The 16,833-nt window shown below is 36.2% G+C and overlaps 1 protein-coding gene and 1 pseudogene across 1 annotated transcript; both read right to left on the bottom strand.

The window, feature by feature from the left end:
* Positions 1 to 1,826: 1,826 nt before the first annotated feature.
* On the bottom strand, positions 1,827 to 2,434 carry LOC145816096 (putative mitochondrial protein AtMg00860 pseudogene; annotated as a pseudogene).
* Positions 2,435 to 2,845: 411 nt separating this feature from the next.
* LOC145816095 (uncharacterized) lies at positions 2,846 to 3,559 on the bottom strand. Its single transcript, XM_082912339.1, has one exon. The coding sequence runs from the start codon at positions 3,557 to 3,559 to the stop codon at positions 2,846 to 2,848; it is 714 nt and encodes a 237-aa protein (XP_082768465.1).
* Positions 3,560 to 16,833: the final 13,274 nt, after the last annotated feature.

Raw genomic sequence — 16,833 nt, 5'->3', positions numbered from 1 at the left:
CCTTAGGCCCATTTCATACTCATATGTTGATCATTTCGCATATTTCATTTCGAATTAAGTGATTAGAATACTCGTTCATAATATCAAAAATATCTTTGCTAAGATATTACTCACAGTGTTCCGGTGTTTGATTCATCCTTGCACCTGACCCTACATAATTCATAACACTTTGGGTCATAATATAATTCAATCTGTTCATTAGTTTGCTTAATGTTCTTTGGCATCTTTCGTGTCCTTTAATTCATTTAGGATGCTCAATGTGTGCCTAAAAATACCCAGAAATGGAAGAGAACGGAAATTGGAACATAATACTGCTTTTAAAAAATTTCTCAAACAGGGCACTTTACTCGAGCGTAGCTTTCGTCGCTCGAGTGGTCTGTAAAACTCTATAAAAGTACTGATTGTATGAATTTTTTACTTGAGCGAGACTTCTGTTGCTTGAGCGACAAGCCATATAAAACATGGTTCGCTCGAGCGCAGGGTTTGCCGCTCGAGCTACTGTGCAATTCTCTATAAAACTTCTAGGAGCTTGATTTTTGTGCTCGAGCAACATTTTCCTCGCTCGAGTGGACATGTTGAATTCTGGAATTTCTGTAATTGTGTTTGAAGCTCAAACTTGATGTTCAAAGGTCTAAAGCTCGTGTTTTTAATACAAAAACATGGAAAGACATTATATAACATGAAAACATAGGTAATTTGAGATCGATTGTCCAAAACCATGATCTAATTCCCAACTCATTTCATATTCTTCTTGACAACTTTGAAACACATGCAACCAAGCTTCATAACTACACGGATTATGCATGTGTGTGTAATATAGACTCGAATACCATTTCAAATGGTAGAAATGATGGTCGAAATCATGTGGCTCAACAAATTATGCATGCATGAGTAATTTGGCAACAAATTCTTCGTGTTAAGTTTGTATTCTACAACAATTCACCAATTCTTCTTGAATACACATATTCTTGAACTTTAACTCATGAATTAGAGTACAAATACTCACTTAGAGCCTTCAATCCTACTAACTTTATCAAATTCTTGAGCCTAGCTTCCCAATTCTTCAATCTGGAAGTCAATTCTCCAAGAATTGGTCCCTTTCTTTCTAAATCAAGTGTTTTACCTCTCTAAAGTGTATAAACTCAGCCAAAAGGTGAGGAATGAGCTCAAAGATATGAGCTAAGCCCCTAATTAGCATATATATAGGTCTCACTAATCATGTTGACTAATTAAGGCTTAGGCCTAATCAAATGAACATAATTAAATCAAATAAATCTAATTATTTTGATATGAATCAATTATTAATTAAATTTCACCATAGGCTCTAAAAATTACGCTTATCGCAATGGGACAGTCATTTCACTTCTTGTTGCCTTTACAGCCTTCAATTTAAATTTTATAACAGAAAATCAAATAGATTTTCCTATAGTGAACATATAGAATTTCAAAAACACGTATAATCATAGAATTAGCACTCAAAATCATATCAAGCATATAATTATAAGCATAATTAGCATAACACAGAGTCGGGTTGTCATATTTTCGGCTCAAAGCATCTGCTACTGTGTTAGCTTTCCCTAGATTGTATAGAATCTGTAAGTCATAATCTTTAATCAATTCAAGCCATTTTCTTTGTCTCATGTTCAGTTCTTTTTGAGTAAAGAAGTATTTCAAGCTTTTATGGTCGGTGAATACTTCACAAGTGGTTCTATACAAAATAATGGCACCAGATTTTTAAAGCAAACACCATGGTTGCAAGTTCAAGATCACGGGTCAGATAGTTCTTTTCATGTGGGCGGAGTTGCTGAGAAGCATAAGAAATCACCTTACCATTTTGCATCAGCACACACCCCAGACACTTTATAAGAAGTATCACTAGAAATTTGGAACCCATTTGTACCATTAAGCAATGTCAGAATTGGTGCAGTTATCAATATGGTCTTCAGCTCTTGAAAGGCTGACTCCCTCTGATCATTCCAATCAAATGGTGCATTTTTCTGTGTCAATTGTGTGAGTGACATAGCAAGTTTGGAAAAATCTTTCACAAATCGGTAGTAATAACCAGCGAGCCCGAGGAAACTTCTAATTTCTGATACATTAGTTGGCCTTGGCCAGGTCACAATGGCTTCAATTTTTTGTGGGTCAACTGATATGCCATCCTTGTTGATTACATGCCTCAAAAAAGCTACGCTATCGAGCCATAATTCACATTTGGACAATTTTGCATACAATGTATTTTCTCTCAAACTCTGTAGCACAATTCTCAAACGATTTTCGTGTTCTTTCCTGCTTTTGGAGTAAATCAGAATATCATCAATAAACACAACAACAAATTCATTAAGATATGGCTTAAAGACTCTATTCATTAGATCCATGAACGTTGCAGGTGCATTAGTTACCCTAAACGGCATTACCAAAAACTCACAGTGCCCATATCTAGTTCGAAATGTAGTTTTCCCTATTTCTTCTACTTTAACCTTTAATTGGTGATACCTAGATCTAAGGTCTATCTTTGAAAACACTTAGGCTCCCAGAAGTTGGTTAAATAAGCCATCTATTCAGGACAATGGATATTTATTTTTGATGGTTACTTTGTTTAACTCTCGGTAATCTATATACAATCTCAAGGTTCCATCTTTTTTCTTGACAAATAAAACTGGAGCACCCTAAGGTGAAGTGCTCGGTCGGATAAACTTCTTGTCTAACAGTTCTTGGAGTTGAATTTTCAGTTCTTTCAATTCAAAGATCGACATTCTGTAAGGGGTTTTGGAAATTGGTTGCGTTCCAAGGGGTTCTTTCAATTCAGAGATCGACATTCAATACTGAATTCAATCTCTCTATCAACTTAGTCATCGGGTATTTCATTTGGGAATACATTAGGAAATTCATTGACTATAGGGATATTTTCCACATTAGTACTATCTGCAAGCACAATTAATACACAACACAAATAACCCCTATAACCTTTCCTCAGCAATTTATTGGCTTTCATAGAAGATATCAAATAGGGAGGAGGAGTTACACCATTCTCAACAAACACAAACTCAGGTAACCCTGGTGGCCGAAATATAACAGATTTAGGAACACATTCAATGGTAGCATAGTATTTTGTCAACCAATCCATCTCCAAAATACAATCAAAATGATCAATATTCAAGGGTAGCAAATCAATATATAACAGCACATCACCGATCTTAACATCACACGCAAGATATACATATGCACACAACATTGAACCCCCAGATGATGCGGATACAGATAATAGATAATTCACAGGTTCTAATGGTCTAGTCAATATCCGAGAGAAAGCATGTGACACAAAGGAATGTATAGAACCAGAATCTATCAATACATATGCGTTTTGAGCACAAATAGGAAGTATATTTGGCACCATAGATTCGGTGTTTTGAACATCTTCTAGTGCAAGTGCAAACACTCTCCCTTGCAAATAGGAAGTATATTTGACACCATATATTCGGTGTTTTGTACATCTTCTAGCGCAAGTGCAAAGACTCTCCCTTGCCTCAAGGTTTCCTTGCCTCAAGGTTTCCTTGCCCATATTGGTTCTTACATTTGTTTGCGGTATAGAAGCAAATCCGATTGAACTTACCGCAGGGCGGTTGTTATTTTTAGCTATGAGTGGACAATCTTTTACCATGTAGCCAATCCTGCGACACTTGAAGCAGGCACTTGTAGTACGGTAACATACACCCTTATGTTTTCTTCCACATTCAGGACAGGTAGGTGCAGATACACTACTTTAACTTGAGCTGCTCATAGATCCCGTATTTTGCTTCTTTGAGAATGATCAGCCCTTTTTGAAATTGAATCCGGACTGTTTTCCTCTCCATTCAATTGTTGGGGCTTTGGTCTGTTTCATGGTTGCTAAATTAGCTTTAGTCATTAAGGCTCTATCCAACAAATCAACATATTTAGTCAGCTTTAGAACTCCCACTCGATCAAACACATCCAGATTAAGCCCTCCTTCAAATTTTTTAGCTTTCTTGTAGTCTGTGTCAACCATGTGTGGTGCAAATCGGGCTAACTCAATGAACTTAGCTTTATACTCTGTCATTGACATACCTCCTTGCTTTAGCTGCTCAAATTCTAACAAGTTTCGGTCTCGGAATCATTGAGGGAAATATTTTTCATAGAAGATCTCTTTAAATTGATTCCAGCCCCATTATTATCTCTGATCAACATCCACCAACACCTGGCTTCCTCCTTTATAGTGTAGGTTGCCAATAAAACCTTCTGATTTTCAGAACATGGAAACACTTGAAATAATTTCTCTGTTTCTAGCATTCGTGTCTTTTTTTTGGGTAAGTACTAGCATCCGTGTCTCAGCCTTCAATGGCTCAATACCACCTAGAAAGGTCGGTGGTTTCATCTTGTTGAACTTCTAAGTCAAGCTAATGATATCATTATTCATCAGCTACAATTGTACTCGAGAAGACGGAGGAGGTAAATGTTGTTGTCTTTTTGTGGTCTCATTAATTCTGTTAAAGCTTCTAACATTCGTTCCATTCGGTCCATCCGAGCATCAAATGATTCAGTCATATCATTACTTCTTGTTCTTTCTATTGCTATAGATAAACAGAGCACTAATAAGCATAGGCAAATGATCTTCACAGTTTTCACAGTGTTCATATTCCTTTTATTTCGTGTTACACATTTACATACTTTCATTTCTTTTCAAATATATTCATATGATGTCACACAGACTGACACATGTAGATGTAATGTCCCTAATTCTCTTCTAGGACATCCTATAGCTCATATAGACTCGTGTGTGCGGTATAACACGTGCTTTGATACCACTCTGTCGCGACCCAAACCCGCCCCCTATAGGTTTTGCATCGTAACTGGCCAGTAATCCTGGGATTACCAAAGATATAGATAAAAACAAACGTCATGTGCACAAAACATAATCACTTGAACCACTTAGGAACCTCTTCGGGAGGCACATTGGTTGGCTTGACAAGACAGAACTCCAGGAAACAGCTTAAGCCTGATCCCGCACCTAATCACCTATATACATAAATAATATAGTGAACTGCAGCCCAGAGAATAACAACAATGTAAATGGTTTATGAATAATGTCCCATTAGATCCAAAAATCAGATTTCAGATCAGGAACAAATTTAGATTCACTTGCTTATACAGATTTCGTAAACAGTTTACATGGTACATCCATTAGCTAATAGATCAAATTGGCCATAAAGACCCACGTGCAGAGTAGGTGGTCATTAAGACCATAGTCGGTACCGACGACCATATAGGTCAACATCTTTGTGCACATATAGCCATGGTATTGTTACCCTCAAGCGAGGGCCATATGAACATACACTGCGGTATTGTTACCCCCGAGCGAGGGCCACGTGAACATAGACCACGGTATTGTTACTCCCGAGCAAGGGCTACATGAACATAGACCACGATATTGTTATCTTCGGACAAGGGCCACATCCACATAGACCATGGTATTGTTACCCTTGGGCAACGGCCACATGAACATATGAAGCCACATTACGTTACAGAAAATTAGACATTCATTCATGGTTCACAAATAGCATTTCAGAAAACAAATCATATCATTTCAGTCAGAAAATACTTATAATCAAACATAGCTTTATAGAATTGTTACTCACAGATAGCTCCAATAGTAGATCAGATCACTTGGATAGAACAAACTGATCAGGCAGACGATAACACGTAACCTACACAAACACGTGACAAATACACATTGAACACACGTCCCAATGGTGATTAACTTATTATTCTTCTATCTTGGCTTGTGTTTCTAACTCTTATCTTCATTATTGCTGCTTAATCATGGCCTAGAAATGCCTTAGGTGCAATGAGGATGCAAAAAAGCACTTTGGAACACTTAACCAAATTTATGAAAACAGGGTAGTTCGCTTGAGAAAAACTTTGGTTGCTTGAGTGGTCTGCAAAGTCTGTAAAAGTACTGGATGCTTCATTTTCACACTCGACAGTTGCTCGATAGTTGCTCAAGACAAGGTTCAAAACAAACAGTGGTCGCTGGAGCCCAACTTTTGCCGCTCGAGCCAACCCCCAAACTCTGCAAAACTTTTGAAAGCTTGAATTTTATGCTCGAGCGAAGGAACCATCACTCGAGCAATCACGCCGAATTCTGGAATTTCCAAATTGCTCTCCAAGCTTCAAAACACATTCTTTTAGGCTAAAACTTGAGAAAACATGTGTAAACTTGTAAAACCTCATGAATTAAAGACCATTTCGCAAAATCAAAGCCCAAAAGCAAGTCAATTATGCAAAACCAAACTTGAAACTTGAGATATAACACATGCAAGAATTTACATGTTATATTTCCTTCCAAAACATGATCAATTGAGATGTTTCACACAAAAACATGTTGAATTCTTAAAACATAGCCAAGATAAGAACATGCATGTGAGAATTCTTTGAAAACAAATACAAAATGAAATGAGATAGGCATGTATGCATGTATTGAGCTTAAAAATCTTTAATCCTAGCTTCATTCTTCTAATTCTCTTGATTTCTTACAGTAAGTGACTCAAATTCATAATTTAAGAGTTGAATTACCTATCTTAAGTCTTCAATTGGGCTCTATGTAGTAAAATCCCTTGAGTGTCCATGACAATTCTTCCAAATTCCTTCTAATCTCACCAAGTCTTCCTCAATTCCCTCTTGTTTGATCTCAATCTCTCCCTCTTTCTCTCTCTCCACATTTTTGAGTTCACATAGATGAAGACGTGTGTGTATATAAGTGTTTCTAGGCTTGTCTTAGCTTATATAGGTGGGATTAGTGGGATTTAATTAAGTACACTTTAAGTTGGTTAATCTAATTCAATTTATTCTAATTATTTGGTTCTGATTTGAATTCTAATTGAACTTACCATAAGTTTCTAAATATTCTCAATTACATGTTGGCCCAACCAATTTCGTGTTTGGTGGCCAATAAGGCCTTCAATTCATAGATTCAAACAAATTTATCGACAGATATTCTTATAGCAGACAGATATAAACACAAATAACACATGGCACGTTAACTTAGGATTTCTCCTTATTTACTTGTTAAACATTCTTAATCAAGGATTATAGGCTAATCACAGATCGAGGTTGTTACAGTCCAAAACGTGTCTGCTTGTAAAAAATTTCAAAGAAAAAAAGGGGGAACACCTTAGAGAGTGTGTCGGAGACATAATAACAGTTGCACGTACCCGAGAGATCATCTGTCGGAAATCACCCTGTTTTGCTTTGTTTTGCTTGGAAAAGTCATCTGGCCGAACAAATAAATGGTCTGGCCGGATGAAATAATTGTTGGCCATGCAATTTATCTGGTCAGCCATACAACAAATTTGGAAAACCCTCTTTTGTGCAACAGAGACAAAACATAACAAACAAAACATTTTCAAGGGATGCTCATATTTTCTAATCCTTCCTATCATAAAGATGTTCAAGGAAGATGTAGATAGGCCTCATCCAACACCCAACAACAAAATGTGCTATGTAACATGAACAAAAGCTACATGAATAAAAGTTAAAAAGAAATACAAGCCAAATAAATAGATGGAAACCTACATTCATCTCTTTCTGGATAAGGGTAAATTTATACCCAAATCCATGCTATTAAATGGAGAGAGTATATTGCCACCATTTCTAAGGTAAAGCCTCATAAAGCTAATGAAAGCTCTATAGGGCTTCTAAGAAAGCAGGGAAGAAGAGAGTAGAAATACATGTAACTCATCAAAATAGTTGAAGACTCATCTTCTTGGCCATGGAATAAGGATGTCAAATCCATTTCCATGTTCAAAATTGATTAAGAAAAGAGTTTTCAACACTTTTGATGAGGAAGCTCTTATAGCTTCAAAGAAAAAAAGGAGAGAAAGAAAGATAACAAAGGATCATCCAAGGGATCATATTAAACAACCACAAATACTCATCAAGATTGAGTATGGATTGAATCACATGGATCATAACACTGGGATGGTGCAAAAGAGACAAGAAAGTGCAATAAAGTAAAAATATTACACTGTCTAACAGTTCTATCATGGGTGGTTGAGCCATCTATATCCCAAAGCTAAAAAACTACATTGAAACAAAGATAAATTATATTATAACTCTATGGGGGTGGCTGACCCATCCACATCCCAAACAGAATCACCAGTTTAAACAACAAAAAGCTATAGAAATAAAGAGAAAGAAATGAGAAAAGGATGAGAAAAGTTCAAACTCTTACCTTTCAAAGTAAGGAAGAGATTTTGATTACCAAACTTGCTTCCAAACACCCTCAAGGTCCTTGGATATGGCTTGAACACTCAGCAAGAAGCCTTGAGATCAAGATTTAGTGGTGTTTTGGTTGTGTATGTGTCAAGGAAAGAGGTGAAGAGTTGAGAAGACGAAGGTTCAAAGGTGATGTGATGCACAAGCTCATAGAATTGCTCTCTAAGCCTTAGAAAATATTTCTTAACTTTTTGAAATGAATTGACAACCCTTTGAAATGAGGTGGAGAGGTTGTATATATAGAGTTTTGAGGCCAAAAATATCTAAGATATTTGTGGAGGAAGTCAAAGGCAAAATATTTAAGATATTTGTGTAAAATTCGCAGAAATAGCCGAATTTCTCAAAACCACTCTGTTTCCAGAACAAATCATTCGACCGAACAAAAACTCCTTCGGCTGGACAAAAAATTGTTTGGCCAGATCACTTGGCCAGGTAATTTTTTCCTGCATAACCAGATCAATTTTTTAAAGGGAAAACATGGTTTTTCCAGAGAATTTCCCTCCTTCCACGCACTCAACTTTGTCCTTGCCCAATTTACTGCAAAAGTATAATACTTGAATTTTAAAAATGCGAGCGTCAAAACTATATAGAAATGTTTGGATCCACATGACAAAAAAACATTTTGAAAGGATTTTAAGAGGATCTAAAATAGTTTCGCCAAAATGGGTGTAAGGTTAAGATTAAAGCTTGAACATGGCTCTCTTGCTAAGGAATTCGTAAGATAGCACATTCTAACTTTCATCATTCGGTGTTTGGAAGAAAGTGCCCAAGTTTTAGTGCCGGTCGAAATAGGGTGTCTGTAGTTAGCCAATCCATACCCAAAATTATATCAAAATGTTCCATATCTAGTGGCATTAAATTAATATATAATGTAACCCCTCTCCGCAATTAAAATTTCATATGCAGGATATATGGATGCACACAACATAGATCATCGAGACGGTGAAGAAACACATAACACATAATCCAATGGTTCCAATGGTCTATTCAACTTATTAGCAAATAATTTTGAGATGAACGAATGTGTGGAACCCGAATCAATTAACACATAGGCATGTTGGGCACAAATAGAAAGAGTACTTGAGACAACGGCCTCAGTATTATGGGTGTCTCCTAGGATAAGCACAAAAAATCTCCCTTATCTGAAGTTTTTCTTTCCTAAAGTAGTTTTTGCGGTAGCTTTTGTCATTGATATTGAACCGGTTGAACTGGCGGCAAGTCTACTACTTCTCTGTCCAGCTTGAGGACAATCTTTCACCATATAACCTATTTTACCACACCTAAAACAAGCTCCAAATGTTCGGTAACAAACCCCTCGATGTTTCTTTACACACTCTATTCAAGTTAGTATTGAATTGCTTTTCCTGATTAGAGTTTCTAGATGTCCCCAAGTTTGGCTTCTTGTTCATCGAAGTTGCTAGCCACCTATTCATGTCAAAACCTTATCTTTTCCCTTTCCATTCTGAAGATTGGTTCTATGCAGCCAAATTAGATTTAGACATGAAAGCCATATCCAAAATATCAACATATTTCGGTAGCTTTAAAAGATTAATCCTTGAATGGAATCTCAAAGTCCCCCTTCAAACTTCTTGGCATTTTTGTAGTTAGTGTCGACCATATGCAGTGCAAATTTGGCTAATTCATTAAATTGAGCCACATATTTTGCCACTATTCTATTACACTGCTTCAATCTCTCTAATTTTGAAACTTTTCGATCTCGAATGCACTGTGGAAATTACTTCTCGTAGAAAATCTCCAAAAATCAAGCCCAATTGATACCTCTAGTTTAATCTCTGACCAGCAGCCACCATCTTCGGGCTTCGTCTTCTAAAGTAAAGGCAGGAAGTAAAACCTTGCGTGCATTTGTGCACGAAAAAACTTTAAATAACTTTTCCATTCTGAGAGCTCATGCCTCGACTTTCAATGGATGAACTCCACCCCAAAACTATAGCAGATTCATTTTCTTGAATTCTTTCGTGAGAGAGATAGTTCGATCATCCACCTCATTGACTTGAATTGGTGGTTGTTCATTTCTTATGAATTCTTGTCGTGGTAGTGGTGGTTGTTGTTATTGTTACTGTTGTCTCAATGTTTCACCCACTACTTCTAACATTCTTTCCAACCTATCAAGTTGGGTTGAAGATGATTCTGCCCCTTCATCTACTCTTGTTCTCACCATATTTCTATGCATATGAACATGAATTATAATATACACAGGACAGTATGCACGTATTCGCATATTTATCATGCTCAATGCATTTGCCACACATTAATAATAGGATGCAAATCCTAAATCCATTATAACAAATCCTAATGCTCATATGAATGAGTGCGTGGGTAAAAGTAATTTGTGCTCTAACACCACTTTGTCACCCCCCCAACTATGGATGTCGTGCCTTTTTTGAGTCTAAGGCATACATTCCACGCCAATTGACTTTATTGACTTAGAGTTGCCACTTAATTTTTTTATGGGAATTAAGAAACCTTTAATGAAAACAAAGTTAAGGCCCAGTCCATCATAACCAAGAAAATTCTAGGTTAGGGAGCTTAGGTACAAAAGGGGAAGGCTATTTACATGGAAACACCCCTTTTTGCCCAATCCAAAGATTAGCCTCTACTCACTCTCTATTTTATGATTTTAGTGATCAATTGTTCACAAAAATTCATTTTAGACTTAAAATTCTTAACTAACCTAAACTATTTGGTTTGAAGAAAAGTGAATATCGTATACTTTAGATTAAATGAATAAAGCAATATTTACATAAAAAATGATTTTTCGAAGAAACTTGGTTTTTGATAACCCATGGTTTTAAACATAACCTAAAATACCCAATATTTAAAAAAACATACAGAACACACAATTTTGGATACAAAGTGCATAGACACTTGCATTATTTAAAGGACAATGCAAATTGCACACATATGCTAAGGAGGACAAAGAAACGTACCCGGATGCCCACTTCCACATCTTACATGCATGCATAAAATAGATATGATCTAAATGCAACCAATATATACAAGATATGAACCTAGGCCCAGTTTGAGGCTACTAAATGATGAATATGGATAAAAAGACAACTAACACATGAAAGTACAGAAGAAAAACACAAGCTACCTATATGATGATCAAATTGGGCCATGCATGCTGATTAGGTAATTAAAATAAACCTTAAAATATATTGTTTTGATAAAATTAAATGAAACATGCAAGGCAAGGCAAAAAAGCTAATAAAATGAAGAAACTACATGATGAGAGAATGAACTGAGATCCTAATATGCTTTGAATATTACAATAGAGGGATTAAAATACAAGAAAAAGATGGGTTACCAACTGGTTTGCTTAAACTGTAGTATATGCGAAGAAATAGTGAAGAAAGGCAAGTTCCTTGCTTGCGAGCCTCCCTTAAACTTAGGTTCTGAGTTTGGTCAGGTTCTTTAGCCTTAGGATGGTTTTTAGAAGTCTAGGATTGCTGTGTAGTTAGATATTTTCGAAGCTAGGAGAAGGAGGAGAGAGGAGAGGTGATATTTGGCTCTTAAACTTGCAAAAAGTGGCTCAATTTCTTAACCCCTTCAAAGGGAGAGAAAGAGAGCCTTTATATAGGTAGTGGGACGCGTGGGGAGGCAAACTATGGAAACCCCCCATCGGTTGCTCTACTGCCTCCTTTAAAAATACTCCAAGATTGAGTTTCTATACATGGCTTTATGATGCTTCAATGTGTGCACGGACAGACCTCGTGCTCACATGCATTTTACCTTGGTGCACGTGCCATGCATACATGCGTAGGTACAGGGTCCTACACCCTTGGCGTGCTTGCGGCACAAGTAAGCCCGAATTGCATTCTAATTAAGTTTTTTTTAATAAAATGGGTCACTTACGATCAATCAAAGCACAATCGAGCTTTTCGAGGTTAAGAAGTTGGTTTTTGGCTAAAAACAGATTCAAGGGTAAAATGGTCATTTTTGCAAAAAGTTAATTTTTTGGCCAAAATGGGTATATTACAACATCTCTAAACACCTTTAAACATTCCAAGGATCAAGTATCATTTCATCACCGGGAGGCATGCAAGCGCCCAAAATCTTAGGGTAGTCAAAATGGAGGATCTACACCAACGCGCCTCAAGAAGTTAGAAAAGGTGACCGGCCAGTAATCTTAGATTATCGAAGGCCTATCCGAACAAATCACAAAATAATTAATAATATAATGGGGCCTTAAGGGGAAGCATATTAATAATAACAAATCTGTCCATTGAGCAGTACGTAAATGATATAGAAGTAACATACACATATTATTACATAAACATAACTTTATTTACATCAAGTGCAAACATTCACATATACAAGTTCAAAAGTCTTGACTCTTCAAAAACATTTTCAAAAGGAGGCAAACAAAAGCCTTGACTCAAAAACACCATCTACAAGGCTTCACAAAAAGGTCTTCAATTGCAAACTCTAGGGTTGCTCCTCATGTTGCTCACCTAGATACATATAAGGGAAGGGAGTGATCTGAAGTCCAATGAGTAACATCAAAGTAAAGAGGTTAATGAATGAGTTCCAAGCATTCTTTAAAACATTCCCAAACGTTTTCATATCACATTCAAAGATAAGTAAAGAATTTTGTCAAAAAATTCATAAGAAAATGAAATATATGGTATATCCAATAGAGCAGAACATAATGACCATTTCAGGTCCAAAACAGAACAAAACAACCATGTTAGGTTGCAATAGAACAAAATGGAGATCTCCATAGGCCAAGGCATATAATCATCCCTCAATAGTTAGGACTCACTAAAGGATGCCACAAAAGATATACAAAATATGATTCAGAACAAAAATACAATTTCATAAAACATGTCATATAATAGCATATTCAAAACAATTTGTACAAAAATAACTTTACAAAGACATTACTCACTATCAGCTTGGTTTCAGTGTTACTCCTCGACGGTCCAACCTACATGATGCACATACAAACATTGGTAATGCATTTTATCTAATTAGACTTACTTTTCTTTTCTAATCAATTAGCTTATGTCAGTTTCTAACTTAATTTAACCCTAAATTATACTGAATTTAAGCAGGGAAATGTTTTGTGAAAGAGAGAAAAATGTGAATAAAAAGTGGGTTTGAGACTGGTTGAAACAGGGTAGTCCGCTCGAGCGACACTTTCACCGCTCGAGCAGTGAACTCAGATTCTCAGAAGTTCAGAACTGCAAGACAAAATACTAGGTCCCTCTTATCTTCGCTTGAACGGTGAAATGACTGCTTGAATGGTTTGCGGCTGCTTTGTTTTCGAAAAACAGCAATTTCAGCTTCCAAAACTCAATTCCAAGGTTAGGGTTCATGCAAGACTTGAGCAAAAACATGTAAATTCATTATTAAACATAAGAACATGACCAGTTTCAAATCATTTGCATTAAAACCTTTTCAATTTCAAGATTAAAGTCGAAAATTTCATGAATGTTACATTTTCAAAACAAGAATTTGAGGTTCCAAAACTCTTAGAATTCAATGATGCGTGTAAAGATGGAGCTCAAATTCATAAAAGATAACAAAAGTCAAACTTAAATGATGAATTTCAAAACTAACTTCTTAGTTCTTACCTTAACTCAATTTCTTCATTCTTTTCCTTAATTAATCCATATTACATGCAATTGAGTTCAATTTCTTCTTGAATTTAGGTGTTAGAAGGACTTATTACAAGAATTAAGCTAAAAATCTTACATAATGTTCTTCAAAGATAAATTTCTTGTCGATTTCCTAACATCTTCCCTCTTTTCTTCACTTATCTCTAACTTCTCTGGAGTTCTCTTCAACTTCCAACAAAAAGATAAGCTCTCTCTTTTTATATTCATAGAAAAACTAGAAAAATGTACAAGTCTTTCTATCTTTTAATTGACTTAGAGTAGATTAATTCACCAATCAACTATTAATTTAATTAATCAATTGTTAGTTCTAATTAATTATGTTTAGCCTATAATTCAATTAATCTAATTAATTATTGTTAGTTTTTACTAATGTCACATAATTTTCAATGAAGCTTCCTTAAGGCTCTACACATTAGACTAAACTTATTAAGCTCATGATTTAGGAATTTCGGAATAAAAAATTGTAGCACTCCAGAAAATTTTTTCCTTTTCTCATCGCTTGAGCAATGGACTGGTCGCTTAAGTGGTCTCGTGAAGCTCCCAGTACTTTTGCAAGTATGAGATTCTAAGAGTTGTTGATGTTCACTTGAGCGTAGGAGTGGTAACTTGAGCGGTATGCCATATCTGGTCTGAACTTGTGGGAGTTCGTATTGTTCGCTCGAGTGAAGTCTCCGAATTCAGCACATTTAAAAGTCACTTTTGGCCCTCGTTTTCATTATTCTCCCTTGCTCCTTCTCTCTCTTCTTCCTCTTTTCCACCATTGTTGGGGGTTTAAGCGTTCAAGCTTGGGTTTCATCTCTTTTCTTTCATTTTCTACCCCATGTTCCTTATGTATAAACAAAGAGTACGCCGAGGGCTTTCTATTTATCCAAGCGGACTGCATTTTCATTGAAGTTGAAATTTTGGGTCTCTTTCTCTTCTTACTTGAGGTAGGGATTTTCTTTGCTTCTTTTAAATATTTTCTTATAAATAGATGGGTGGTAGATTTCTACTGCATAAAAACCTCATCTAGAGGATATTTTTTTTACAAAGCATGTGAAGAAAGTTAGGGTTTCCAAAATAGAGAAATTAAATGAAAAATTGAGGTGGATTAAGGAAGTTTTAAGTGATTAGAACAAGATTTTATGCTTATGAGTATAAAGCCCTAACTTATGCCTAACCCTAGTTATGGAATTTATTTTGGAAATCAAGAATGTTTGTAATTGACATTAGATTCATGAAATTAAGTTTATGTTTGGTTAAGATGAGTACAAATAATGATAATTAGTGGTTGTGGGAATTGATTATTGTATATGAAGGTCGTGTTAAAGAAATTTATGTTGGTAAATAAATCACTAAATCTTGGATAACACATATATATAATTATTGTGCTGGTCAATTGAGTATTAAGATTTGATGATAATGTGGAGTAGTAAAGAGAGAAATGGAACACAAGAATGGTGATTGCTTCTAAAGATAACTTATATGCTTATGGTAGATGTGTTGCTAGATTAATGTATGATGGAAATAATGAATGGTGTAATTGGCTTTGTCAGAATGGTAACAATGAATACATGATGAATTGATGGATGGTGATGTTGAAACAAGGGTCCATTTTCTTCCCGCTTGTGACCGGTAAAGTGTGGCACTTAATAGAGTGCGGGCTCACCTTTTTCCGCCCCCTGGCCATTCGGAAAGGGTTTGAAAAGAAGGCCTCACAGTTGGGACTCTACTTGTGGTTCTGAATCCAGTCTCATAAGTGCAATGTGAAACTGGAAATCACCAAATAGTCCAAATCTGGCAAACCTTTTTGGAAAATCGATTTTAAATCAAATAATGCCAAATTGGACTGCTTTGTCAGATACAGAGTCGCTACCTAAATATTTTGTTTTGGGGGAAATTTAGGAAACTCTGACTCGTGCCAAAGGCCACGTGTCCGTCATCACCAAAGTTGCTTCGGCTCGGGAACTTGGGTACGAGAGGGGAAGGTCCTGAAATGAGCACCCCTGCTTGCCCGATCAAAAATTGGCCTCTACTGATCATGATATGTTGTTTTATAAACCTCATGTGTTCTTATTCTGGTTATTAGCTAACTTTACTATATGACGCACACAAGCAAGTATAGACTAAGTCGCAAGACTTGGAACAATTCAACTCATGTTTGTTTTCAAAAATGGTTTGAATTTGCCACCTGCAAGTGGGCTTAGAAATGCCGATTTTCCACCTCAAGTGGGCTTAAAACATGATTTCACCCCTTCGCAAAGTGGGCTTAAAACTCACATTTTGTTGAATTGTTCCCATTCAAACAACAAGCCTTCAGCCACAGGCATTCATGCAGTTTAGCATTTAAGCACATAGCCTCATGGCAAGCATACGAAACATAGAAATATGGCAATCACACTCATGCAGGTATGCTAAAGCATAAAACTTACCGAGTACTCAAGGCCAAAACAAAAGCTAGTTAGAAAAATGAATGATCCTAACTATACAAGATGCCTAATGCAACACATGCAAAGAATACAATTAATAGGCTTGGCTACTAATATGGCATATGATCAATTTGAACAACATGCGACTAAACACGTATTCAAAGAAGTGTATTGAAATTCCAATGCAGTTTGATTGATGCGCCAAGCCTCGGTGCATGCAAGACAAATGAATGGATGCAAGCATGCGATATGCTAATTGAAATATGATCCCTAATCTAACCATCAAAACCAGATAAATAAAAGGGAGAAAGACGTGGGGTTGGAAGACATGCACACACGCACGCACACTTATTACAACATTATGCCCTCGCGAAGGAGGGTCCAAATGAATAAGCCAACTAGCTAGCTACGCTAATTAAGTTAACTTTTACAAACTAACACTAATTAACTATTCTAAGCTAATTATTACAACAACTGAAATAAATTGACTA

Source organism: Camellia sinensis, unplaced genomic scaffold (assembly GCF_055761805.1).
Source record: "Camellia sinensis isolate YWXY unplaced genomic scaffold, ASM5576180v1 Unanchor3, whole genome shotgun sequence".
NCBI classification, from domain to species: domain Eukaryota; kingdom Viridiplantae; phylum Streptophyta; class Magnoliopsida; order Ericales; family Theaceae; genus Camellia; species Camellia sinensis.
This window is presented reverse-complemented; position numbering and strand designations above follow the sequence as displayed.